Source organism: Andrena cerasifolii, chromosome 2, assembly GCF_050908995.1.
Source record: "Andrena cerasifolii isolate SP2316 chromosome 2, iyAndCera1_principal, whole genome shotgun sequence".
In the NCBI taxonomy this organism is placed as follows: Eukaryota; Metazoa; Arthropoda; class Insecta; order Hymenoptera; family Andrenidae; genus Andrena; species Andrena cerasifolii.
The window spans coordinates 19,962,491-19,988,905 of NC_135119.1; the positions used below are offsets into that span (position 1 = coordinate 19,962,491).

Genomic DNA, 26,415 nt, shown 5'->3' on the forward strand with positions numbered 1-26,415 from the left:
CATGTTGGATATTTCAGTACCAGACAAAGTCAGTCTCATAAAGTATACATATAGTCATATAAGTATACGAAGTTTCCCCTTGGAGTAAAAAATTCTCTAAACTGCCAAGAACATGTACCAACTTTCAGGAGCATTCATTCCACTTAATTTGTAAGTACAAACTGAATAATTACTAATGATTTTTAGCAAAGACAATGTTATATAGCACATTCAGCTTCTGATAACATAGTCGGGGTAAATAAGTTCTAGTTACTATTTAGTTACTAAGTAGTTATACGTTAGGTATATATATTAACTAACTTGCTCCTAGTTATACAATAATTATATATTAAAGTAGACTATTCTTAGTATTTGTTAGAGTGGACCATGTCAATTTTATAGGCCTCAAAATTTTATCAGTAATTTATTAAATAAACTCGACTTATTCTCAATTGAGAATTAAAGCTGGATTTGTCCTAATGTTTCAAAATGCACTAAGAATCCCATTATTTAGCAATTGATATTTTGCAAAAATTTTTAAGTCACTGATCTCAAATTAGCAGTGCTTCATTACCTTTTACCAACGCCAAACTCTTCAAGGAAACAATCATCTTTTCTTTCAAACGCTGAAGCTGCTTTGTTGCAAATGAAGCCTACTTCTGCCTCACATTTACTACCTTATCAGTTGAATATGTGGCATCACACACAAAGCGAGTTACTCGCCTCCTGTTCCAAATAGGAGGCAAGAGCAAAGAGGAAACATGAATTAGAAGAAAGAATGAAAAAGTAGCAGCATTACAGACTTGCATGCTTATTTGCTTCAAATAACACGCAACATTTATTCAACCAGAACTGTGCAGGGCAAAAGCTACGACAGCGAATGTAAATTAGCCCTAACAGAGCTCGAACGTTAATTACAGGGGCAGGTGAAAACCGCGCTCAGCTTTACTACCCCCCGCCTCCACTATTTATTTATTTACACGAACTTCGCTGCGAAGTGGTTCGCTAGCCATTAACCCAGGTAATCGTTGCTCGATCGAGAATTGCTTCAGCTATAAATGCTGGACCGACAATTTCACTGGCTGGCTGAAGGTAAAGGCTTCGTCTTAACGTATCTCCTGTTAATTCGATGCTCAGACCGAAGTGTGGACTCACCGTTGGTTCAATCAGACGCATTTTTTAAATTGCATTTATGAACCAAGTGTGATTTTCAACGCTTGCTTTTAATTGTTATCTAACAAGGGGAGGACACCATTTGGTAGACACTGATTTTGATGAGCCTTGACACGATGGATCAAGTCGAAAATAAGTAAATAGGTGTTCGAGCGTTTCTGCCAATGTTATGGGCCTTAATAATAGAGATATTTACATGGAAATTATTAAAAATTTCATAGTGGCCGTGGGGTTTTAGTGGGTAATAATTCCACATTACCCTGGCGCCCCCGGGGGGATTCCCCTCTGAAGGAGTCGGGGTGCCTTTTGAAGATTTCCCCAAGTTAAAAAAAAATATTTATAAAAAAAAATAACTTATAAAAAAAAATAACTTATAAAAAAAATTTATATTTTTTTGTTAACCGATAAAATAATCTTGTATATTCATCACTGACACCTTTACAATACCACATAAAGGGCATTATATAAATCTATTGACAAAATTAATAGTGACCATCAGTTTTCTGAAACGACCCCATCTACGAAACATCTCCTTTCGAATTTTATATAAAGCCTGCTTTAATACCTGCGAGGTTCACATACATCGATTAAAATGGGACGTCTTTTATTCCTTCCCTGACCCACATCTATTCCTATCGGAAGCAGCCTGTCACGGTTGCAACATAAACCTGTAAATAATGGCGCAAGCTATATTGTTCCTTACAACGCCTATGCAGGCAGGGACGCGCTCGTTGCCCAAAGAATGGCCGTACGTGCTGCATAGAGAGGCGAAAAGGAGACTACTCACTTGTTTCGTGCAACGCGTGCCTCTCCTTCCCAATGAAAGAGCCGTATCTTTCTCCCCTTTAGAAAAAGAAAAACACTGGAGGAGACCTCACCTCAAAGTCCGTGGGTAGCAGTTTCCTGGAAAGGAATGGCGAACCCATTCAGGCGGTATCCCTTAGAAAATGGAGTATATATGACCGCACGTCCGATGTCCACCCTTGGAAATGTAAATTTCCTAGACAGATTCTTTGTCACAGTGATCAATACTGGCAATCACAGGTATTCGGTATCTCTTCGTAGCATTTGCATGTGATATAGCTGTTTGGCTGTCCAGTACTCTTGTTAAATAATAACACGTGATGGGAATATTATACATATGTATAGTGTCGGTTGGAGAAGACTTGAGTTGAAATACTGAATAATAGATTTTTCGTAATATTTACAAGTTAAAGGGGGATAATTGAGTTCAAAATTGAAGGAGTCGATATTTTTTTGTTTATCACTGCTTTTTATTTGTAGTGATTTTTTTTAACGCGTTCTGTGTCACGTGGTCTACCGGTGACCCACAATATTTATTGGAAGTGAACGTTTTATTGATGGAAAAAAGTGTTTCTCAATTTAGCTTCGAGATGAAAATAGAAAATAGCTGCTATTATGAAGGAAATAACACAACTACTATTTTTCTATAATTGAATAACGCAATCTACTTTTTTTGTAATAGTTATATTTCTACACACAAATCTGAATTCTCACCATGGCATGAAATTTATTAAATTAGTGGTAGGATGAATTCTTGCATTGTTAAATTACGATGATACTAGTGAACTACTTTGGTGTAATTGCTGAAGTTCATGTATGCGATTTATTGTGGTTATTAATGAAACTATAATTTTATTAAAAGAGGACGATATGGTATAATTTACAAGATGGTTGGTTTATTTAAATGCATAAACATATATTCATTCTTCTGTGTCAAACTTCTTTTAATGAGCCACATTTTAATGTTCGTCCTTTCTACTTAAAATTACACAAGTCAGAAGCTGGTTCTGATAAATAAGGGGTACTCTTCACGTGACACTTGATTAACCCTTAGTATCATAGCGTAACACCGGTGTTACACGAATTGAAAGAATTGTGCGCGCCAGTTGGGAGCTTTTTCACGAACTTTAAAGCGTTACTTTACTATTACCATATGTAACAAGTGTCCTTAGGTCAGAAATACATTCGTAGAAATTCTACTGCGATACACTGTCTCGTATTGTTGATTGCGATTCAGTGGCCAGGGCCACTGAATGTACCAGGTAAATGCTAATTTTTTCTCTCAATTATTTCGATTTTCCTTTCTGAATAAAAATTTATTGTCGAACATAATAATATATGTAACACTGGTGTAACACTTATTACATATGGTAATAGTAAAGTAACGCTTTAAAGTTCGTGAAAAAGCTCCCAAATGGCGCGCACAATTCTTTCAATTCGTGTAACACGGGTGTTACGCTATGATACTAAGGGTTAACAACGTTTCCCCCTTTCCGGCTGTCCGGATTGAAATGCGAGTTTCCAAGTCTTTACGTATTTACAAAAACACGTCGGGTGTGCTCTGTCCTAAGAAATGCTGCAGCACTTTGCTTCGTCGAACTTCTGAATGGAATAGTTCCAACTCTAACATTTTTCACTCAAAGTTGCCTTCCCAACAACTTCGAAGCTGCAGGGCGAAGAAACAAATGTGGGGATTTTATTTTTGTCGAAACAAAAATCGAGCTGCTCAAAACGGAATTAATAAATCAAATTAGTTCTGCCTACTTACGTATAAATTTTTAATTGCCTAAAAGATGCAAAGATATCGATTGAACCAGTAAGTTTTTAAGTGCATCAATTGTAACGTTGATATTAAGTATAAAGAAATACAGGGAAGGTTGAATGTTCCGCGTTTCTGGCTACAAAAATCTCTAGCCACCGCCAGATTGAAAGGTTCGCCGTTGTGCTGGGCAAATGAAATATACGTCTGGATCATTCCCAAGTTGGATCAATTGTTGTAAGACCGCGGTTCCCGATGGAAGTTGCAACTGTCTGTCGGCCAAATCTTCCTCGGCGATCCTGTATTCTTCCAACGAAATCAATTCGTGGGAGAGATTCTCCGATACGCTAGTTGCTCTATGACTACATGCAACCTTTCGTGTTTCCTCGTCCACCATTTCTTGTGAATAATAACACGCAAAATTCAGTTACCTCCTATGCAAATAACACAATTAAAAATATTTATTTCACTTCTGAGTTTCTTCCTTTCCTTGTCATTTATTTATTCTACGAATTTACTAAATGAATAATAAAAGTACGTCAACTGTATTGAATATTACACTTAAGGGAAAATTTACTTTCAGAATTCGAGGGATAGAGGGTGTCTCCTAAGACAAGCCACTTGAATAACTTCTACACTTTTTGAGATAGGAAGAAATATGTGAGACAAAAGTTGTTTGATTCCAAGGAGCCCATTGCGAGATACCCGTAAAATTTATGGCTTGATTCTACGCGCTAAAATGAGACGAAAATCAAGATTGACGAAATTGCATTTGAGGCTTCGTTTCTGAGATATTAATTCTTGAAAATACTCGTGAAAAGCGTCTGAGGCGTGGGATTTAGACTACTGCCGCCGCACAGTAGTATCTAGTTAGTCTGGTCAGACACGGCGAGGCCAGTGACGCCGTAGACACCTAGAAACACCCACTTGCTGCGCGGCGTCGTATGACATCACTTTGACTTTGAGATAGATGGGCCTTTCTAGGTGGCTAAGGCACCGCCCTCGCCGTGCCTGGCTCGGCTAACTACTGATTGACTACTGATGAACTACTGCTGGCGCGCAGTAGTCTAAGTTCCTCGCGTCAGACGCTTTTCACGCATGTTTCAAGAATTAATAACTCAGAAACTAAGCCTCAAATGCAATTTCGTGACTCCTGATTTTCGTCTTATTTTGGCCAGTAGAATCATCTCCTAAGAGGAGGATGCCCCCTGTAGCCAAATACCCTGTATAACACCTATAATAACCACCTTCATTCCCCAATGCAAAGCATCAAGTATATAAAAAATTATTTAGACAACAGATCGAATAAAAGTTACTTGAACTTTAGATTATTTTACGAGAATTTATTCGTCGAATAAAGTTAACTCTGGTTGAGTAACCCATGACGTATAATGACGAATAACTTTTTTTTTAACTTTTATACGTTATTCGAAATTTTATTTAAATAAAAATTTTGTCTATCTCGCGATGGAGTCGCAAGAAAAGTGAGGACATAGAGATAGCTGACCTTGTTGTCCCATTTAATCGTTTCCCTCCGCCATATTTTTCTATCCGCCACGGAGCAGAAGCTACTCGCTCTAATTTAGCTTCGTACCCTGTATAGTCCAACAATTTTCATTCGGCCACTCTTTCATCAAGCCAGGGAACATTGCACAGCTATATAGTCGGTCGCGTCTCCAGCGTCCTCCGTGATTCGATTTCCCCATCTGGGGTGGGAGACGATCGCATGAAAGATGCAACCAGTGCGATTCATTGGTCGGCCGTATCAATATTTACGTCGAAACGCTGGCTCCGGACGCGTCGATATTTTCCACCCGACGCGAATCGAGATTTAATGCAGTTTGTCCGCCGCCCTAACCGTTCCTACGCGTTTCGCCGACCTTCCGACGGCGTTTCCATCCCGAGGCGGTTCATACGTGCGCACACCACGGAAAACTTCGCCCATTTCCATTTCAATTTGACGAAGTGACGGGAATAAGACGGATTACCAGGGCACGAAACGTTACGAATAGCGTAGTGGAAAGATTCGATTGGACTGCGACCTAGGTAGACGACTACGGAGTTCGCCTCCGATGCTGCTGGGGACTGACGCTTTCATTGTCGTGGGATTTATAAGGCGCGTTGAGATATGGTAAGGGAGACCGGGGGTAAAAGTTCCGATTTCGATAAAACGTAAAAAATGACTGGAAAATAATGCAGTTATTCACTTTGCTATTCACTAATTTCTTGTTAAATTTATTGTATTTTCTGATTTTAAGCTTGTATTTAATATATTGCAATAGGTTTTCCATAGAAAGTAATTTATTTGTGGCTGATCGAAGCGGAACTTCTTACCCCTATATGGGGCAAATTTTTATCGCATTGGGGTAAGTTGTTACTAAGATATAAGAGTTGCCTTTTAATGAAATATTTCATTTTCTAATGAAATAAAACAGATTTTTATTAATAATGTTTATTTATGAAGGTGCGGACCATCAAAAATGTATTATCTTTAAAAGAAAACCAGAACGATATAATAACCATAAACATTATCTTTGGTATAAAAACTATAATCTACTAATCAGTCTTACATTCAACTGTATGCAGGTACCTACTTATTGAGATTTGTACTTGTAGCCTACTGTGGACTCTTGTCCACATTGTAGTATTTTAATAAATCTCGATAGAATCGTGTGGCAGATATTGAATTCTCTACCGACAGTTTTTATTTCTCTTTACGCATAACGTCCCTTTCCGTGGAGAGGAGATTGAGTTTGGAAATCTGTGTGTGAAATGATGGTTTGGGGTGGATGGAGGATGGGATGTGTTTGAAGTAGAATGTGGCATTGTTGCTCGCAGAGACGTAGCGAATAACTTGAGAGTTACCCGAGTGGTCTGTGAAGGACTATTCGTAAGGGTATGAACAGCTAAATCTGTTCTTGGCAGAAATGGGCAAACATTTTGTTTAAATAATAATTTCGAATAACGAATATATATTAGAAAAATTATTCGTCATTTGTCGAATAAAGTTAACCTGGGCGGCTCGAACCCGCCATTTATTACTTACGTATCAAAATAGTGACTTAATTGATTTATCAACTGAAAATTTTAACAGTAAAGAGATTTTTGAACGTAACTCATTTTCAGGGAAGTTCTAACTCTAATCACTCTTTCTTAAAAGCTCCTTAAGGATTTCTTGTCGCAATACACCGCGGAATAATTTTCTCCGAAAACTCACTACAGACTGAAGATTAACTAACAAGGTACTTATAAAAACTGGCTAAGAATTAACTCAAAACTTACTTCCACAATGAAGGCACTTTAATACTAGAGTTTTATTCTTAATAAATTGCCAAGTAATTCGGACATTACCGCTGTAATGGACGCAACTTTGGCCATTGTCGATTCATTAGATTAGCATTTCAGTTTCATCGTAGAAGACTAGGAGGGAGTAGCACAAAGACAATCTGCAAAAATATCGATTGCTCTTGGCTCAAGAAACCCAGCTGCGAATGCCAAGATCTTCAACATCTGTTGAAACATTTCACTCCTTGGTATTTTCATCTAACCACAAGTAATCGGTTTCTTCGTTTTAACCAGTTGAAATAACATCTGGATACGACTACCAGTGAAATGTAAGAATGCAGGTACTCAGTTATTACTTCAGAATTGAATCCTAAGTAATTTTGTGTTTCTAAGTGTTTCTTACACAACATTCCTTGTTGCTATAAACAGTGTATACACTGCATCACTTGTTTACTTCCAGTTAAACTGAATATGTGATTGTAATAGTAAGAGAAGCAATGCAATGTACTTTGCACATAAAGTAGTCTTACGGAACAAACTATTTGACCTATTTAGAGAGGGCCTATTATTAACGCTGTGATCAAGTACCGAAACCATTAGATGCTCGCCTTTCGTGACTAGGAACCCATACCCAGTGTTTCATGCTTTTATCTCTAATCTGTTTGCTGTAATTGCGATAACGGTTGGCGAATTACCCAAAGGTAATTTGCAGGAAAGCGTACTGGGTATGGGCGATATGTGAAAAAGATATGGGGATAATCTTCGTAAATACACGAGGAAGCCGTGTTTCACGAAGGTTGCGAAATCAGCAGGGAAATTTTGAAATGATTTCCCCTTTTACGGTGTTCAACCGAACACTGTATATTTGTAACAATTCCCCCGAATTGGCTTGTGAATTAAAAAGAAGAATGGTCAAAAGTGTTCTCAAAGGATATGAGAATGCGCTTTGCTGCTTTCGACAACAAACGGGAAGATAACAAATCATATATTTCATGTCTGAAACTATGAAATAATTAGGTCAGAATGGACTCGAGGTCGATTCTAGAATCACATGGTAGAGTTGCAGAAATAGAAACTTGCCTGGGTCAAGAAAGACCCGAGATCCGTAGCAGGGTCAACAGCACTAGCCACTTCACCCTCTACTGCTTTTACCACACCATTATACCCCGGCGCAGCATAATACCTCACCTTCTAGTACACCTTAACAAACCAATACCCCTGTGAATGTTTCCCAGAGGAATTAACGACGCCGTAACGTGGCTGTTGCAGTGGAAGAAGGTGATGGCCCGTGCCACGCGCTCGCGACGAAAAATGGCGAACACGACTGATGCCCCTTCGCCCGCGAGCAGCCTTTTGTCGTCCACCACGACGACCCCGTTCACCAGCCCGACATCGACAACCTACTCCACCGAGGGCTATACAACCTTCAATTACAGCGTCCTGCCCAGCCTTGGTGGCTACTCGTTGGAGGACGTGAATTACACGGAGTTCTGGGTGGACGTCTGGAATAGCACCGAGGCCAGCAACGTGACAGAGAGGTTAAATACCACTGTACTGTCGTCGGGAGGTGGCTACTGCGACGAATGGGAGGCAGCGCAGCACAAACTCTTCCAGGTGAGCGCTGATCCACGTATTCGCACAGTTTCCGTAGAGACAATGAGTGTAACGATAGGTCTGCCACAGAATGTAGTTAGAACGGTGTACACTGTGTTCCTTGTGGGATAGGATTAGGATTGTCGCGAGTAGTGCTAGAAGCAGATATTTGGTCGAATTTTATTGGAGTACTTCGAAACATAGTAGTGTTACCTGTAAATAGAATTGACGAGATACGTAAGGATAGTTAGGAGAGAGTATAGCGTGTTAATTAGGAATAGATTTAGAAACGTCACGGATAGTGTTAAGGATTGAAGGGAACGTGGCACTTGTATGTAGAGTTGATGACTAAGCAAGTGTGTTTGTGATCCAAATGAAAGCTTCGTGGTGGTGAAGTGGATCAGGTCCTCATCTGATTATGTGATCTTTAATATTGTCACTTGGATGAAATTTTCAACTGAATTTTTAGAATTGTTAAGAGTAAGGTGAAAGAATCTTCCTGTAATTTAAAAAATTTTACATGATCACCCTCCCATTTTTCTTTTTATCTTTCCAAATTAACGCAAACGTTGAATGTTTTAATATAACACAGGCAAAATGAAGGAAAAACAATTAGTATAAGTTAATATAAAATTTGTTCCAATAAACACAAATAAATTGTTAGAAGTACGAAAAAATTTCTCATATAAAAAATACAATCGTAGATATTTAAAACGTCATATTCTTTAACCAGTGAAGTAGTTTTTCAAATGTTCATTCGACTACCTGCCACGTTAAATTAATTAGTTAGAAACATATTCCACTGCCATTGGTAGATTTACATAAACACGATTCAGTGACCGATAACAATATTGTGTTACGCGTTTAATGCTGCATCGTGAAATTTGCACCGTTCTCGTTGCTTTATTTAACCGGCAATCGATTTAAATGACACGATAAGACGTTAAATATACAGGACAATAGTTGCTCCAGCATAGTATTTATCGACGCCACGCAATTACGAGCGAGAAGCAATATTTTTTAAGCTTCCGTCGATTAAAGCATAACTCTGCAGAGAATATCGTACACTGAAACAATTAAAAGTTCACCGTCGTTCTAAAAATAAAAAAAGATCGCTTGCCCCGACTCTTCAAGCTACATTCTATATCCTCCAGATAAAAGATAAGAATTCTATTCAAATTTTGGGGTGCCACCGAATGGTGGCTATTCATTAAAATTCCAAGAGCTCGGAAGCTTTACTCCTACGTAACAGACATTTCGTTAAATTCGGTTGGAATTTCGGCTGCACGAGATAAACCATTTTCGTCGTGTGGAATAATCGTCTTCCTCGACGACAGATTCATCTCTGGAAGACATTCTAGCGCCAGTATTGTTACAAATGAGTAATGGAAAACCTTTTCACCGTGGAACCATTTAGATGGAAGAAGGGTGAAGCCACTCGAATATTAGGTAACGAGAAAATTCGTATAATAGAATGCGGTGGGGTTCGAAAATGCGTTACTGCGTGGAGGCAGGCCTTACGAAAACAAAATTTACTGTTGTTAAAATAACATCTTCACCTTTCTATAGCGTCGTGAATATCCAGACTAATATTCAAGAGGCTGTAACTGTAAATTCACAACTTTCTATTTCCCCAATATTTTTCAAACACCGTCAAATTGTAGGGATCAACACTTACTCAAAGAAAAAAAATCCTTTTGTCCCTGTTCCATGGGACAAAAGTGATTCTTCAGGATAACATGCTCGAACCTTCGGCGCATTTCTTGAAAATATCGTCACTAATCCACCTCTCATAGCACTCCAGCACTCACACTGACACCCCCAGTCAGAAACACTCTGATTACGATCAGAGTGGCTGTGGGCTGGAGCAACTCTTCCCTGGCATCCAAAGACAATTGTCTGCAAAACGAAGGCTTGTTTGCGTCAACTGTATTCCACAAACTCGAGCTATCTGTTCACAAACAAATGATTCCCATCGTGGTTTGTACGATCAACAACCCCCCACATTCATCACAACTCACAATCAGTGCAAACTCCATCAGGAGACACCAGTAAATTTCTCCGTTGCAATCGAAACTTTCTCTATCTCGTTCCTCGAGGCGAAACGAACTAACCCGCACCCTTCCCCTCTGCCGTAGATGCTCACATTGGAAACCGTTTCAATTTGCGTTTTGTCAGGCGGCGAATCTGTTCTTCGCGGCTGCGTTTCTGGTGCCGCGCTCCTTCAAGGCCTCGGTTCTGGCTCTTCGCACGTTTCTGACGGCTGGCTTCATGCTGGCCGCCCTCTGGGCTGGGATCACCATATGTGCCCTGGACGCCATGCTATGGTGCTTGGCCCTAGGCCTCCTGAACGGCATCCACTCCCTCATACTAGCCTGTCGATTTCTGCCGCCCGCGCTCAGCCCAGAGCTGGCCGAGCTCTATCTGAAACTCTTCAAGCCGTACAAGGTCAGCAAGAAGCACTTCCAGGAGCTGGCCAAGGAGGCGAGGATACTCAAGCTGGACTCTGGCCAGACGTACGCCACGGAAGGCGTCACACCCGCGGACGAACGGCTGTCCATACTCTTGCGCGGCAGGTGAGTGTCCCAAACGGTCGTGGTACCCCTGCGAGATAGTCGTGGAATCGATCGGGGAGACGATCGAAGGTATTAACGTGCTCCGTGAGCGGCTCTCGTAGTCATTTCGACGCGCTCGGAAGCTCTTTTTTGTCTGGCTGTGCTTTCGTCGTTGCTTGGTAACGTGGTTTGCGCACCCCTTTTTCGGGGGTGGGTTTACAGGCTCCGAAGTGATAATGCGTAGCTGCGTAGTGGGTTGTGCGAACGGGCGATGCGATGTTAAGTAGTATGTGTAGTGGATGATCATGTGGGATTTTGAAATTTTATGGTTATTGAAGTGGTGGTTAATAAGGAACTTGGAAACAACGGCGGTTTCTGACGGGAAAGATCTCCAGCCGCGAACTGTAAGAATTGTAAGCTACCAAATGATAGAGTTAATTAAAAAAAGTAACTTTTGTCTGAAATTTTTTTTCTACCTCTTACAGTTCGCAAGTTCACAAAATCCGAAAATAGCTGAATTTTCAAGGGTCAATTTCACCCCCTTAGAGTGAATTTGGGCGGCAGAAAATGTTGCGTAATACATACCTGTATATCTTCTACATATCCCCGAAGTTTCATAATCTTTTGAATTTCGTGGTTGGAGATCTTTTCTTGTGAGTCCAAATGTATATTGTTACAGTTGGGTTGGTATATATGGGAGCAATAGGTAAATGATGGAAAATTGTGAAAAATTTATATTTTAATTGTGATAACGACAGATATAAATGCTTCACAATGTGAATGGTATTGCTCTGTTGAAATGTTTGCACATTACACACATTAATAAAAATATATCTCCATAAAGTCTCGTACCACCTGCTTACGACATTTAAGTGCATGGTGTTCGCATGGTGCTTTCAAAGAGAACCTCGTTCATTGTTGTGGGTTAAGTACAGGGCGCCCCGCGAGATAAGCGACGTCAAAGGAATACAGCAATATAAAAGAATACGTTTATCTGATGGAGGAATGGAACAAGTCCCAAAGGGTGTACAATCTCTCTTATTCCGAATGATCTGCTGGAAAAGTTCGTCGATTATCTCGTGGACCAACCTACATAGGTACGCCAGAAAAGAAAAACTCTCAAGTCCATTTACTTCCAGTTCAAAATAGGTGAAATCTGCATTCGAAATTAACATAAACAAAATTCCAGCTCGATAATTTATATAAAGGGCTCGATGACAGTGTTGAGTCCACAAATTTACGAACTGCAACGAAATTGCTTAAAATTATTCCCCACTGAATCTTCAACATAAGTTCGAGTTTTCCTCTTTCCTGGCAATCGGAGAAGCTTTTCCTCCGCAAGAAATTCGCATCTCATCGAACATCCTGTTTACATTTCGCGTACAAAAGATGTGCACTCCTTGCGAACGCTGCATCGCGTCTATAGGTACAGGATGTTTCATAACGTGTGTGCGCAACTTTATAAGTCAACTTTGCACAATGAAATAACGTAGGAAATTCGTATGTACTCAAACTGACTACCTCCGGGTGCAGTGCAAGCCCCCGAACGTCTTTTTATTGATGCTTTGATACATTCCAAATTTTCAAGAGTTACTCTAATTAACTGGCAGTCTTTTTTACACGTTGCATGGTTATGTTAACGTTATCTACGATTGAACTGTAAACCATAGGCTTCAATTAATCTTGCATTAAAAAATCCAGTGGGTACAAATAGAGAGATCCTAAACGAGATAGTGTTGCCAGTAAAACAGCTAATTGGAAAGAATTACACTAGTAGCCCTAGTAGCATTTATTGTTGGCATTTTGATGGCCAACTAATTCCCAAATTGGGGATAATATGGGCCAACCAGAAATGCTACTAGGGAGTCCACTACTGCTATTACTACCATTCCTAGTAGTTCACTACTATTACCACTACTGTTGTTACTACCACTCCTAGTAGTTCACTACTATTACCACTACTGCTATTACTACCACTCCTAGTAGTTCACTACTATTACCACTACTCCTAACAGTTCAATACTGCTACTACTATTACCCCCATTCTTCCATAGTTCACTATAACGATAAGTTACACAGCAGAGTTGCAGCACGGGTTATTAAAACTCAGAAGCGTCTCAAATTAGGGGACAAGGTTACACAGAACAAACGTTTACATGAATCACAGTACACATATCTGTGTGCTACGTTCACGCTCGAAACTATGCCCTCATATTACGAAACATCCTGTACAGTTCCGTGTACCTTATCGAGAGCGCAGTTTACGTGGGAACTTGCTGTAACCAGTCGTTGTTGGGAGCGCAGGCTAAAGGTGACTTGCGACGGGACTCACTTGCACCACATCAAGGCTTATCAGTTCGTCGACTCGCCTGAATGGGAGGCCATGCACGAGAACATCGACGACGTCTTCCAAGTGACGATCAGAGCCGAGGAGTCCAGCATGTACATCTGTTGGACCAGGCTGAAATTGCTCAGGGTACTCAGGCATAGGCCGCTACTTAAAGTCGTCCTCAACACCCTCATCGGTAAGGACATTACGTCCAAGTTGTACGCCCTTAACGAGCAGCTCGCTGGTGTCGCCGCGGCCAGTGAGACAACCACGTCGAATCCTTACAGGGGCGTCGCGAGAAGTCTTAGCGTCGACGCTGTTAACACTGAAACTGCCGGAAGAGTACGCTCAACGACGTGGACGGCACAGAGGAGGCATAGTAATCCCCGTAGCGACAGTGAGTGTTACCGTTATCTCCCAATCGCTCACCAGTTGATCTATTTATGAGAAAGGAAAACGTCCGGAGACAAAAATCGTTGATACGAATATTGGAGAAATTGCGGGAAGGGTAGTCTTAAATGCTTTTCGAGTTTTGAAAGCACGTTTTGTGGACTGCAAACATAAAGAAGTAATGTTCTTTTAGGTTCGGATTATGAATGTTTCATGTCAAATTGAATGCACCTTTTGGGTAATAAAGCACGGTTACGAAAGGTATTTAAAGGACGTTATTGAGTTTGCGTATGAAATTATCCAAGATCTACTTTTGCAGGTTTGTACTTCTATGGAAGAGAATATGGAATATGTGACATTCATTTTCTATTTTAGCTTCATGGAAAGACGTAGGGAGGGGTGAAACTACTCATGTAAAGTGCAGAAAAGATTATACTTTTTGAACGGTTAAAGATGATTCTTCTTCTAAAAAATAGGAGAAAATTACCGTTTTTAAATGAAGTATAATTTATGTACCTTATGATTATTAATTGTTAGCTACAGTGGCGGACGAAAGAAAGTTTACAATTTTTAAAATCGCTTAACTTTTTTCGAATTGGTCCAAACGACATGAGTTTGTTTGAGAAGCTAGAAGGATTAGTTTTCTAAGTGACGTGTTTCGTCGTTTTAAAGAAAAATGCAATTCGTCGGAATAGCAACAAAAATAGTAAAGGTTTTTTTAAAACTTTTTTTTGAGCCTGTAATGAAAATTAAAAAAACCGGTTTGTAGAATGAAGTAAGTTGTATACATGCCTAAAATTTCATTAAAATCGGTTAACTCTGCTCTGAGCTACAAACTTTTAAATTTCGCATAGTAAAGTCGAGAATCGCGGAAATTCCCGAAATCAGAGATTTTCGAACTTATTCTGCGATCTTTAAAGGTTTGGAGCTCAGAGCAACTTCAACTGATTTTAATGAAATTTTAGGCATATATACAACTTACTTCAATCTACAAATTGGTTTTTTGAATTTACATTACAGGCTCAAAAAAAGTTTGAAAAACAATCTTTACTATTTTTGTTGCTATTCCGACCATTTGCATTTTTTTTCAAAACGACGGAACACGTCACTTAGCAAACTAATCCTTCTAGCTTCTCAAAAAAACTCATGTTGTTTGGACCAATTCTAAAAAAGTTATATGATTTTAAAAGTTGTAAACTTTCTTTCGTCCGCCACAGTATATCGATTTTTATTATAAACCATTCATGGAAAAATACTGATGACCCTTCAATAAAACTATAAACCTGCAAAAGTAGAAGAAAATCCATCTCGGACAATTTCATACGTAACCCGAATAACGGTCTTTCTTGAGGAAAGAAATTTGTATTAGAGAAAAGTAGAGAGGATTTAGTTTTTTTTCAGAGAAAAATTTGGGGTATATGTTAAGATCTGAAATATGGTCAAAATTGGAGCTGTAAGATTTTGTCTCCAGACGCAAAATATAGTGGTAGTCGAAAGAAAGTATACAGAAATGATAGTTTAAACAAAATAAATTATATCGCGTGTAACGTGGAGATTTCTTAGACTAAATAAATCAGTGAATTACCCACACGAGAAATTAAACTTTTGTTTCCACCAGCACTATAATTTCAATTACTTAATGAGCAATAAAACTGATTCCAACTGCATTTTTATAAATCCTTATAACGAAATGAAACATAAATTTCTCAATAGAAACTATCAGGTCATTTCGAAAGTCTTCGAATATTTCGTAGAGCACAGTTATGACGCTCTATGCGTTCGTTTTCTTTTCCGAGCATCAATTCAGTGTCAACATTCAATCAGTGAACCGAATTTAGAGTGAGTGGTCGCTAATTTGAGCCCCAATAGTGTATGAATCTTTTATCTCCCGAAATTCAATAAATCCGCAGATGTTGCACAGCCTACCTGCTAAGGATATTAATAAATTCTATTTATTGAATCATTCCCTTTCGCGCGAGACTTTTCGTTCCTTTGCTAGTCCCGCGCGGAATCGTGGACCGAGACGTGACGTCGGTGGACGTGGTGCCTCGATCGATCAGTATCGAATAGCAATTACGCGGGTCGCGTGTGAGATATGGCGAGCTGACGAGCGGCAAAATTGACTGTCCACAGGGAGTTCACCGTCCCGGTACTCGCACCAGTACTGGGCGCCCGTGGTGGCAAATCACTTCCCGCCGACTTCGCCGTTCACCCAGGGCCAGAACCTTGGCTATTCGTTACTGCCGCAGGGTGTTCAGTTTTCACCACCGCCACGGGCACCCCTACTGTCGCATCAGCCGTTGACGCGGCAGCGTAGCGGCGGCACGAGCGGCGATTACACCCTGCTACCTCAGACACCGAAGCTCGAGAGGAAACGCTCGAAAAAGGGGACGAGGGAGGTGAGTACGACGCTCTTCCGCTAAAGTCGCTACACCCTTTCGACCCTCGGCTAGGCGGACGTTTTTGACAAATGTAGGGGCAGGTGGCGGCTGGGTCGTTTGGAACTCGTGGTGGCTTACCTTCTATTCTTTTTTACGAGTAAAGTTCCTCAGGGAACTGCTGAGAATTGTGGGATTTTAGTTATATCATCTGAAAAGAAATTAATTTTTCGATGTCTGAAGCATTCTTTGTGTTGTACATTGTTTTTGTTCGTCTTGGAATTTCTTTGGCTTTTTATTTTAAGGAAGAAGTAGGCGAATGAAGAACTCTTAGATTGTTTTGCATAGAAATGTCATTTATTGAACTTACTGTTAGGAAAAATATGGTGAAATCATTATCGTTTTTTAACGAACAAAAATTGGGTGTAAAGAGATTCTGTACAAGTGTACTTTATGGGTTCTCGCATTCCCTTTTTCCATCGGAACAATAGTGTTCCACTTGTACTCACATCATTTCTTTAAATCCCTCTTCACTTTATGCATGCAACTTAATGCAACAAAGACGAACTACAGCAGTTAAAAATGTCCCTTTCTTTTCCCTTGCGTATTCTACAAATCTGCAGTTTCATAATACCTACTCAGCGTCAAAAACTTTGCAAGCGTTCTCTACATTTTCGTCTATTTTAAAATTCTTTAGCACAATTCAACCCACCCTGTCACACATTACACCAACGTAAGCGCCCCTTGCTTCGTATGAAACTCATTCATCTCACTTGCAACAGCATGTCACTTAACAATGAAGAGCAAGTATTACAAATCTCGCCAGAGATTACCCCCCCGCACATAAAAATCACTTCGCATTCATCCTCGCACGACCCAATCAATCATTACACCTATTTATCCTAAACCACACTCTCGTCCGTTCAATCCCTTCAACGCGAACGCTTCATACTCCCCCTTGTCTCGGCAAAAACTGTCTAGCTCCAGCGACAGGCGACTGTTTTCGCAAAAACGTCGAGCAGCACCGACGTTCAATAGCCCATGTACGTTTTACATGCATCTCGAGCTTTTGTTTGCCCCTCCTTTTCCGCTCTGACGTTCAAGCAGATTGCTTCTGGAGTCGCGACAAGCTTCGTCGCTTCTTCCCTCCGCGATCGGGCATGATTAAGTAACCCGAAACGAAGCAGCTTCCCCCCCGTTCCTTCGTCTTCGACCAGTCGATGCGAAAATGGCACCTTGGAGCCAAGAAGAGGCGACCACGGCGGGATTGCACCGCGACATAAATCGCAGAAAGAGGAAAAGCTCGAGGAATATATAGTACAGGCTGTTCCAAAATTATAACACAAGCTGCAACGTGTATACTAAAAAAAAAATCGATCGAACTGATCTTTTCCATTTTGCAATATCAGGATTCCTGTTTGAGCTAAAGGCAAGTCAAGCGGAGGAGTTGGACGTCTAAAGTTCAAAGTATAATAATGCACAAGCAATATGGAGCGAATAATTGTGGAGAAAGAAAGCAAGCGAGTGGTGCCATTCTGCAATATTCGTGATAAAATAAAATCCCACTTGATAAAGTCCCGACTTGAATGCACTTTAGGTCGTTATTACTAATAAATTGTACTGCAGACTTTGTGATGTTCTTCTAAAAGAAACTGAGACAACGGAGAACAAAGAAACAATTGTATCTACAGGGGCGATTCCAAGACAGATTTTTTATACTCAGTGAGTCGTTAATCTTGCAAACAAGTAGTCGAAAGCACCCGTTGCGAAATTATCCCCTCCACATTTTCTGAATTCGGAATTTCGATGAAAGCACTTGTAATCTTGAATTTCCGACATCGCGAAATTGAAGCTTCAGATTGCAAAACGATAAGGCACTTTGCCATTTCTTCTTTCACCTGGCATTAGCATGCTCCAGCTTGTCCCGTAACTTTGGGACACCCTGTGTACACGTACGTACATGTATCGCTGCGGGAGAACTCAATTACCACGCGTACTCGAGCCAGATAAGTGCAACCGATATTGAGTTACCGCGGGCCAGCTTCAACGACACGACTGAATAGCTTTATTCTTGACCTCGCGCGCAAAAAGTGGATAACAAAATGAACAGGGACCCGACTGTTGTCCACTCGTGAATGGAGCAGCTGCCGCGAGAAGGGCTGCGAGAGACTCTTCTGGTCGCAAGTGTCAGAAAACTAGCTTCCTCCTAGAGACAAATGGCGCTGGCTTGGATGCGTCTAGCTGTCTCACGTTCCCCTCTTTTGTTCTCTTTGGAGATTTCACTAGTCGGCGCGTTTAGCTTCAATGCTCTGTGCATTTACACGACAATCGCTTTGTCTCTACTCCTAGTTGCATAATTATTAAAATTGGAATACGTTATCGAAATTGAAAATTGAATTTTGGTGGAACGTAGGATAATGCGCTGCCTGGAAAATGGGGTCTTGATTAAAGGGGCTGATAAAAGTGGTGAAGTGTTCTAATACCAAACAGATGTTTCAAATACCTACCCTGCATTCCACATTAGAGCATTCCATATTAGATGTTAACTGTTAACCTTTCGTGCGGGACGTTGTTTACGTTGACCCTGGCCAGGTCCCGCGTTTGGGATGTACCAGTTATTCCTTGGAAACCACCACGACAAATCGCGCGCGGTTCAAACCGTGGGTAATAGTGGGAGCTGCGCAGATCGGTCGCAAATCGGTAGGGGTGTCGGTATGCTCTTATATGGAATGCAGTGTAGTTCAAGTAATTCGGATATATGAAGTCAAAGACACCAAAGAGTTAACGTTAAAAAAATAAAATCAATTTACTCCAGATATCAATTTAAACAAAGAAACAGGAACATCCTGGAATGTAGTATTGTGAACATCTCTCTATAGCCTCTTTGAAAGTATTTCTCTGACAAGGGAAGATCCTGAACCCGAAAATTCAAAAAGTTCTGAAACTTTGTGAATGTGTAGGGGATTTCCTCCTGATCACTACGTAATTTTTGTTTGCTGCCTGAATTCACTCGAAAGGGGTGAAATTCACCCCTGAAGATTCGGCTATTTTCCGATTGTTTGTTATAACTCGCGAACTGTAAGAGACAGAAAAAAAGTTTCCAGACAAAAGTTACTTCTTTTAAATAGATCTATCATTTGGTAAACAAAATATTTTGCAGCTCACGAGTTATAACAGAAAATCGGAAAATAACCGGATTTTCAGCGGTCAATTACACTCCCTTTGAGTGAATTTTGGCAGCAAACAAAAATTCCGTTGTAATCAGGAGGAAATTCCCTACATATTCGCAAAGTTCCAGCATTTTTTTTTTAATTTTGGCAGCAAACAAAAATTCCGTTGTAATCAGGAAGAAATTCCCTACATATTCGCAAAGTTTCAGAATTTTTATGAATTTTCGGGTTCGGGATCTTCCCTTGTGAGAAGTATCACACGAGCCACTTCTGCGACTCACGACCCGTGTTTCGGACATACTTGACAGACGCAGCACCGGTATAAAAAAGAAAAGATCCGTGAAAAACGTTTGACTCGATCTCAAACGCCATTCAGGACTCACGAAACTGTTTAACGCGGAGAAGCCCCAACCGCATCATCCCCCAATACATTCAGAAAAACTCAGCTCCGTCTCCAATAATTCCTCAATCGACTATCCACACACCTCCTCCCAAACGCAGAGAAACGACCGAAAACAGAGGTAATCGTATCGCACGCATCGGTTCCTAAATCGACGTCTGTCACTTACGATTATATTCCACTTACGTTTGCTATACGCCTCCCCTATGAACGTTCGCAATTTAAAGCCGCCATTGATCACAGTTCCCTCGTTCGCATGATACAAAACGGAAGAAGAAAGCTTGGAATAACGCGGAATAATGCCCGCGTAATTATACAGAAGCCTGCGCTGCTTCAGGCGCGCGTAAATAGAATGCTCATGGTTAAACGGAGCAGAGGACGTCAGGAATGGTCGCTGGAGAGCAGGCCAAAGTCCCGCAAGAAAATTGCACGCCAGATTCGCCGCACGCAGACCGGGAAACCTGCAGAAATACCCGTCGCCCGACAAACGATAATGAGATTTGATAATCCTTCGCACGAAAACAGGGGCGCGCTTAATCGCTGTTGCACGGATTGGTAGCAGCGCGTAATGAGACGCTTACACGTTCGTCGCGGGGCGGAATGGCGCGTGCTTCGGGCGAAATGTCAAATCCTTGGTCGCCGATTAAACGCCTGTGACGCCAAGCAAATTTGTTGTGGGAACATGATCGATGGAGGCGGCTGATAGGGCAAAAGACCGCGTCTTTGGTATGAATGTTAAGAACGACACGATCGCATGTGGCGCTGGAATATTTCAGTGCACACTCGCGTGATTAATACGCTTTCGCGCGGGGCACTGGAAGTCCTCGAAAGTAGAGGAAGAAAGGGTTCCACGAATTCAGAGAAACTGGGAAAGATTCGGCGCTGATCGCCGACGTTGCGCCTCGAGTGGAAGAGGCACGGAGCGTTTCAATCGGCAGAGCTAATTTGGCTTGATAAGCAAGAAGGGTAAGTACAAAGCGGTGGCCCTTGATACATGAGATTGATAGGAAGAACACGAAGAAAGGGGCTGCTGGTATCAGCGTTTTAAAAGGCAGCGCCTATTTTTGCGCACGACGGAGCTGATGATTTCAAGTAAACACGACACAACACGGGGAGATGTACTGCAGCGGCTAAAGCGAGCAGCGTTCTTCGAAACAGATTTGTTTGGGAGTTAAGAAGTGGCATTTATAAAGATACCGTTGTTCTTAAGAGCCTATCATGAATGAAACATAAGATATTTTATACGATTAGTGTTTGTCAGATTCTGCTGGGCTCTTAGTAGTTCGTGATAATCAACTTTGCACGTGAAAACGTACCGAGGTTTATTTCGTAGCGCATGCAACGTGTTGTTGCTTGTCGATATGAATTTCTCGGATTTAATTAACACTTGTTGCAATATAAATTGAACGCTTTCTCGTTTTATCTACTAAAAGTTCCTTGGTTAATGGTAGGGATACAGTAACAATTGCTAATACTAGCTTGCAGCTCGAGAAATATCACGGAAACTCAATGAAATAAAATAAATAAAATAGTTTAAAAGCAAAAAATATTTTCACTCAAACTTCCCTACGCAAAAAGGTAACTTCGTTTGTATCAGTCTGGTTTTGGTATGAATTTACTGGCTATTCGCCTAAAAAAAAGTTAATTAAATAGTCTATTAAATAGTGTGAAAAAGAGAAGTTGGCGTAAGAGAAAATGGAAACTGAAACGAGTTTACAGGGAGTATTAGAAGTTTGTAACAATTTTAACGCATTCAGGTGTGACGGAATTTTCCCTTACACGCAGCGTTTTAGAACTACATGCACACATTGTTGATGGCGCTGGTCGATTTTCCAGCGTAACCGTTCCCTCTATGTGCGCCACACCTTCCATTATAAGGTATTTGGCGGCGGAGCCTGTCACCTAGAAATGACAAATTTCTCCAGCTATTCAGGAACAATCGTGATAGTACTGCTCCTTTGGCTTTTAGCTGCGACCTTTTCGTAAGGCACCTTGGCAAATCGGCGTCGAGAATCTGACATTATTTATATTGCAGAAGAGAATTTTATAATTTGGGGTTAAAGGTAAGACTATTAAAAAATAAGCTGAATTTTATGTGTTAAAATGGAGATTTTAATTACTACAGATGCATAGAGACGTTATTGTTTAGGTACAACAACAGACTTTCCTGGAAATACCTATTTTTAAACGATTTTATTTTCTTCTTTAACTTCAGCAAAATGGAAATGCAAATAAGTGAACAATCAAAAAGCACTTGCTTTCTACTCGCTTGCATATATGCAAAGTTGAGTTGTTTCACGGTGACTTACGTATGCATCGAGTGGCACTTGTAGACAGTTGATAGCAGATTAATGACACGGGGACTTAGGGCGTATTAAATTCATTGGAATTCAGAAAGGTGATAAGTCATGAAACGATTACGGAACGTTAATGTGTATTCTGCGGTAACGGGTACCAATTAGGTATTTCACTTCGCGACAGATCCGTGCCCTAACGGCCCTAACAATCACCATAATCAGTTTTGCATAACATCGTTATTAAGTATACACGTATGCAGCACAGTGTGACCAAAGATGGGGGAAAGCTAGAGCAATTATCTCGGAACGCTCAACGTAACAGCTGTGTTTGAATTTGCACTTGAATTAATAGTACAATGTGTCTAAGTTGTTGCTAATTACGCTCGTCTAATTACTTTAACATCAGTTGAGGTTGGGAATAAATTTCGACTGTAACTCTTAGAATCTCCAGCATTACCGAAACGCATTACGGAATATCCTGCACAAATTTTAACATCAACATAACATATAAAAAATTTTTTAAAAAAATCTGTAAATTTCAAGATGCCACCTTATATCTCAAAAGCGTTTAATCCGATATTTACAATAGCTTTTTTTTTTAAATATTCATAAATATCATTTACTTTTGGGGGCTGCCACACGAGATTCCCCCCGTCCACCACCGACCGTCATTTTATTCACGATAGAAAAAGTGTCCCGCACTACTGTAGGGGAGACCGGGGTTAATTGATGCAGGGGTAGGTTGATACAGACGAATTATCTCGACACTGTATATAGGTAGCTCCATTTGAACGGGATATATGATGATTGTTGTTCAATTCTTTCCTACGATCCAGCGTACGTGTATGTACCTTTAGCAATCGTTTTTTAACTGTTTTCGTTTACATAGAGAAAAAGTAAATAGCTGTGTTCACCTTCCAATCCGTCTTGAAACGATATAGAGAATTTTATAATTCAAATTAATTTGGCATCACATTGAGTCTTTCGAAGGTAAGGTAATTAGGTTTTGTGTTTTTTTTTTTGTTTATATGGTCTACATTTTTTCTGGACACGTTCGTACATAATGACTTTCTGTGAGGTAAATTGATACGTTTTCTCTGGGGCATGTTGATAGAGTGTATCAATTTTTCCCGACTGCTTTTAATTGAATTTTTTCCTTTCGTTTCTAGGAAAATGGTTCAAAATTATATCAAAAAGGCAAATCGTGGTGAAATATCGCAAGATATTTTTGAAAAAGCGTGTGTCGCAATAGAAGAAGACTCAATATTATTAAGGCAAAGCGTGAAAATATACAATATTGACGTTAAAGGGGGATATTCCAGACATTAAAAAAAAAAATAATAAAAATGTTTTTCTACGTTTGTTAAAAAATCTGATTAGTTTTTAGAAAACGTCTTTGTTCATTTTTAGTCAATATTCTTGAAAAGGAATTTAAATTAAAAAAATTATATTCTTCAAATTTATTAGTTATACATTAAACGGATATTTTGCCGATGTATCAACATGCCCAGAGCAGTATCAACTACCAGTGGGGTAAATCGATACATTTCACCTTCGTCCAAATAACATTTTTTAATTTATTTTGCATAAATTTTCTCGTTTTCGCTTACTACATTAAATAGGAAAGACCAAAGTATATTTTACCATATTTATTATTAAGTATTTAATTTAAAAAAAAAATGAAAAAAAAATTAAAACTGAATAACGTATCAACTACCCCCGGCCTCCCCTACAGCGTCCTGACCAGGACTCCTTTGACATTGTTCCAGGTGACGTTCGAGACGCCCGTATGACGGTCGCTCGACGGGGAGGGCCCTGCCAGCGTGCCTCTACTTTCTCTATCGCCGCAGCGTTCCGCCTAACCCCGTCGAGACCTCGTCAAGCTGAACCAGCTTCCACGGTTCGTCATCTGAAGCACGTCGCTGCGTCGTCGAGCTACCAATCGCACGGCCTATCAGCCGACAGAGCGTCATGGTCACGCGACACCACGAAACATACGGACAATCTGAAAGAGGAGCGGGGCGTGGGTGGGAGGGGGAGGGGGGAGGATGGGCCCACGCGTGGGGCCCAGTGACAGTGCTCTGCGGACTAACGACGGCACGGTCACGGCCGGGACTAGGGCCTCGTTCGCAGTCGAGTTCCGGCGTGACGCGCGACCACAAGACACATGTTCATATCCCGCAAGTGCTACGCCTTACACGCAGCCCGCGCCCGATACGCGCGCGTACCTAATCAACGCCGCGTGTCCGCGAATCGATCATAGTGAAAGGAAAGTGCACGGTGCCCCCGTAACGTCGATTGTCCCAGAGAGCGCGTCCCCTTCTTCTTCCTCTACTTCCCTTCATCCTGGGTCGAGGCGCGCGGTCGAGGCGAGAACGCCGGGGTTGCAGGGGGGAAACTAGGACGAAAGGGTGGGGGTTGAGAGTTTCGCGATCGAGGCGAAAGCCAGGAAGGCGGGAGAACGGATGCTCCTCGAACTGCACGCTCGATTGTCGGGGACCACCGAGTCCTCTGCTCGAGTCTGGTGCATCGCGAGAGGAGAAGGGAGCCGAGATCTCGCGGCGGATGGAATGGGTTGCTTTAATTTCAGATTTCGACGGAGGACGATTAGCTGCATCCGAACCGAGCGATCGTTTTTCCGTTTTCATTTCCGCGGGGGGAGGAGCACCCTCGCGGCCGACGCTTACTTGATTATCCTTGCTTTCGCTGGATTGGTTTCGTTGTTCGTTTACGCGGCCGACCCCTGTGGATTGGGAACTAATGAGCCGCGTTGAATCGTCAGATCTGTTCGCGTCACACCCTGAGTGGATACGTCACGAGTCTTTTGTTCGCGACTCGCGGCGCTGAACGGACAGCGAACACCGGGGCAATTCCGTACGAGGCATCTGAGTAGATTATATTGTATACTTTCGACGACGCCACTGTGCACACACCCTTGCATCGACTGTGATTATAACGGAGATAATTGTTAAGTCTTTCAGAGAGAATTCGAGCTGATTAAATGCACGTACAGGGACACGACGCACAGCGAATTAGAGGCTGCAGAATGCTCGGGGAATCCTCGTGTTCGGTAAGTTCAGACGTCTGACACTTGTTTGGTGTTTGCTTTCGTGAGCAGATCAGCAGAAATTGTTCTCGTTCAGAAGACAGGTTTATATTCATTTACTTTTTTTTATGGAAATGTAGTACTCATTTAGAGGAAGTTGCGTAGTCGCAGGTCCAAGAATTAAATTGGTCTAAATAAAGTATTTGTGTTCTAGTACTGTGAGTAAAATCTTGGTGTAAAATACAGAGCGTTACTATTTAATATCTCTAAAATTAAGGACGCTATGGAATTTTTGGTTCTTCATTGAATACAAATATGTCACCAGCAATTCTGAAAATTTATTAAATATCAGGACTTCGTTGTTTCCATTTAATAATAAGAGTTTCCAATTAAAATTAAAAACAAAAATGTCATATACCTTTTAGATTCAGAGATATTAGCCTGTAATGTCCTCGAATTTATACTTTGTACAATCCATTGAACTGAACACCGTTGCGATTCATTGCAAAGATTCTTTATTAAAAATTCGTATTTGACGTTACAAATCAATGTTATCCATTCGAGATTAGTATACTATGCATTTCCAATATCATCATGAAGAAAAAAAGAGTTTAATAAATGTATATAAATCAGAAGGTCTTCGTTGTTGCATAAAATACTAATGTATTACAAAAGTATTATTGTATTGTAACCAGGGAAGCACAAGTCACCTGCAGTGCTAGAACAGAAAATTCCAATTCACGATACCGCGGCGAAGTTGATTTTCGAATCTAAATTCACAGTACTACATTAAAAGAAACTCTTGTTAATAGCAACTTCTGTCATTGAGTTTCCATTTCGGTCGAGCGACTCGTCTCGTTAAATAACATCGTTCGCCATCGCGAAAACAAATCCTGCACTCGGCATCGTGGCGAAAGAACTCGAAAGAAAACTTGAATGGAATCCTCGAAGCGTGTCGCTCGCCGGGAAATGCAACGATTAATTTCCCACGAAGGAGAGCGATCGTTTCGACGTTGCGTCCTACCGGACGCTCGTCAGTTCAGGCGTCCTGAACGCGACTATCGATCCCGAGGATCCCCCATCAGGGGAAGTGCACATTCGATAGAGAACAGAGTGGATACGTAACAACGCGACACGCCGCGAACGCAACGCGGAATTTCGTATTACAAGCGTGCCGGGAAAGTTACAGTCCGCAACCGAGGTCCGGGGCGAAACGAGCGCAGGAAACAGCCGACAGCGGGAAGAAGGAACGTAGAG

General features: G+C 41.0%; 1 protein-coding gene across 1 annotated transcript in view; it reads left to right on the forward strand.

Annotated features, from left to right (window-relative positions):
- The window catches only part of LOC143378793 (popeye domain-containing protein 1-like), an 85,693-nt gene extending 61,507 nt beyond the window's left edge, over positions 1 to 24,186 (forward strand). The window contains exons 3-7 of the mRNA XM_076830764.1: positions 8,270 to 8,614; positions 10,772 to 11,169; positions 13,453 to 13,874; positions 16,001 to 16,266; positions 23,882 to 24,186. Coding sequence (XP_076686879.1) covers positions 8,282 to 8,614; positions 10,772 to 11,169; positions 13,453 to 13,874; positions 16,001 to 16,266; positions 23,882 to 23,905 — 1,443 coding nt within the window. The 5' untranslated portion in view covers positions 8,270 to 8,281 and the 3' untranslated portion in view covers positions 23,906 to 24,186. The remainder of the gene's footprint in view (positions 1 to 8,269; positions 8,615 to 10,771; positions 11,170 to 13,452; positions 13,875 to 16,000; positions 16,267 to 23,881) is intronic.
- Positions 24,187 to 26,415: the final 2,229 nt, after the last annotated feature.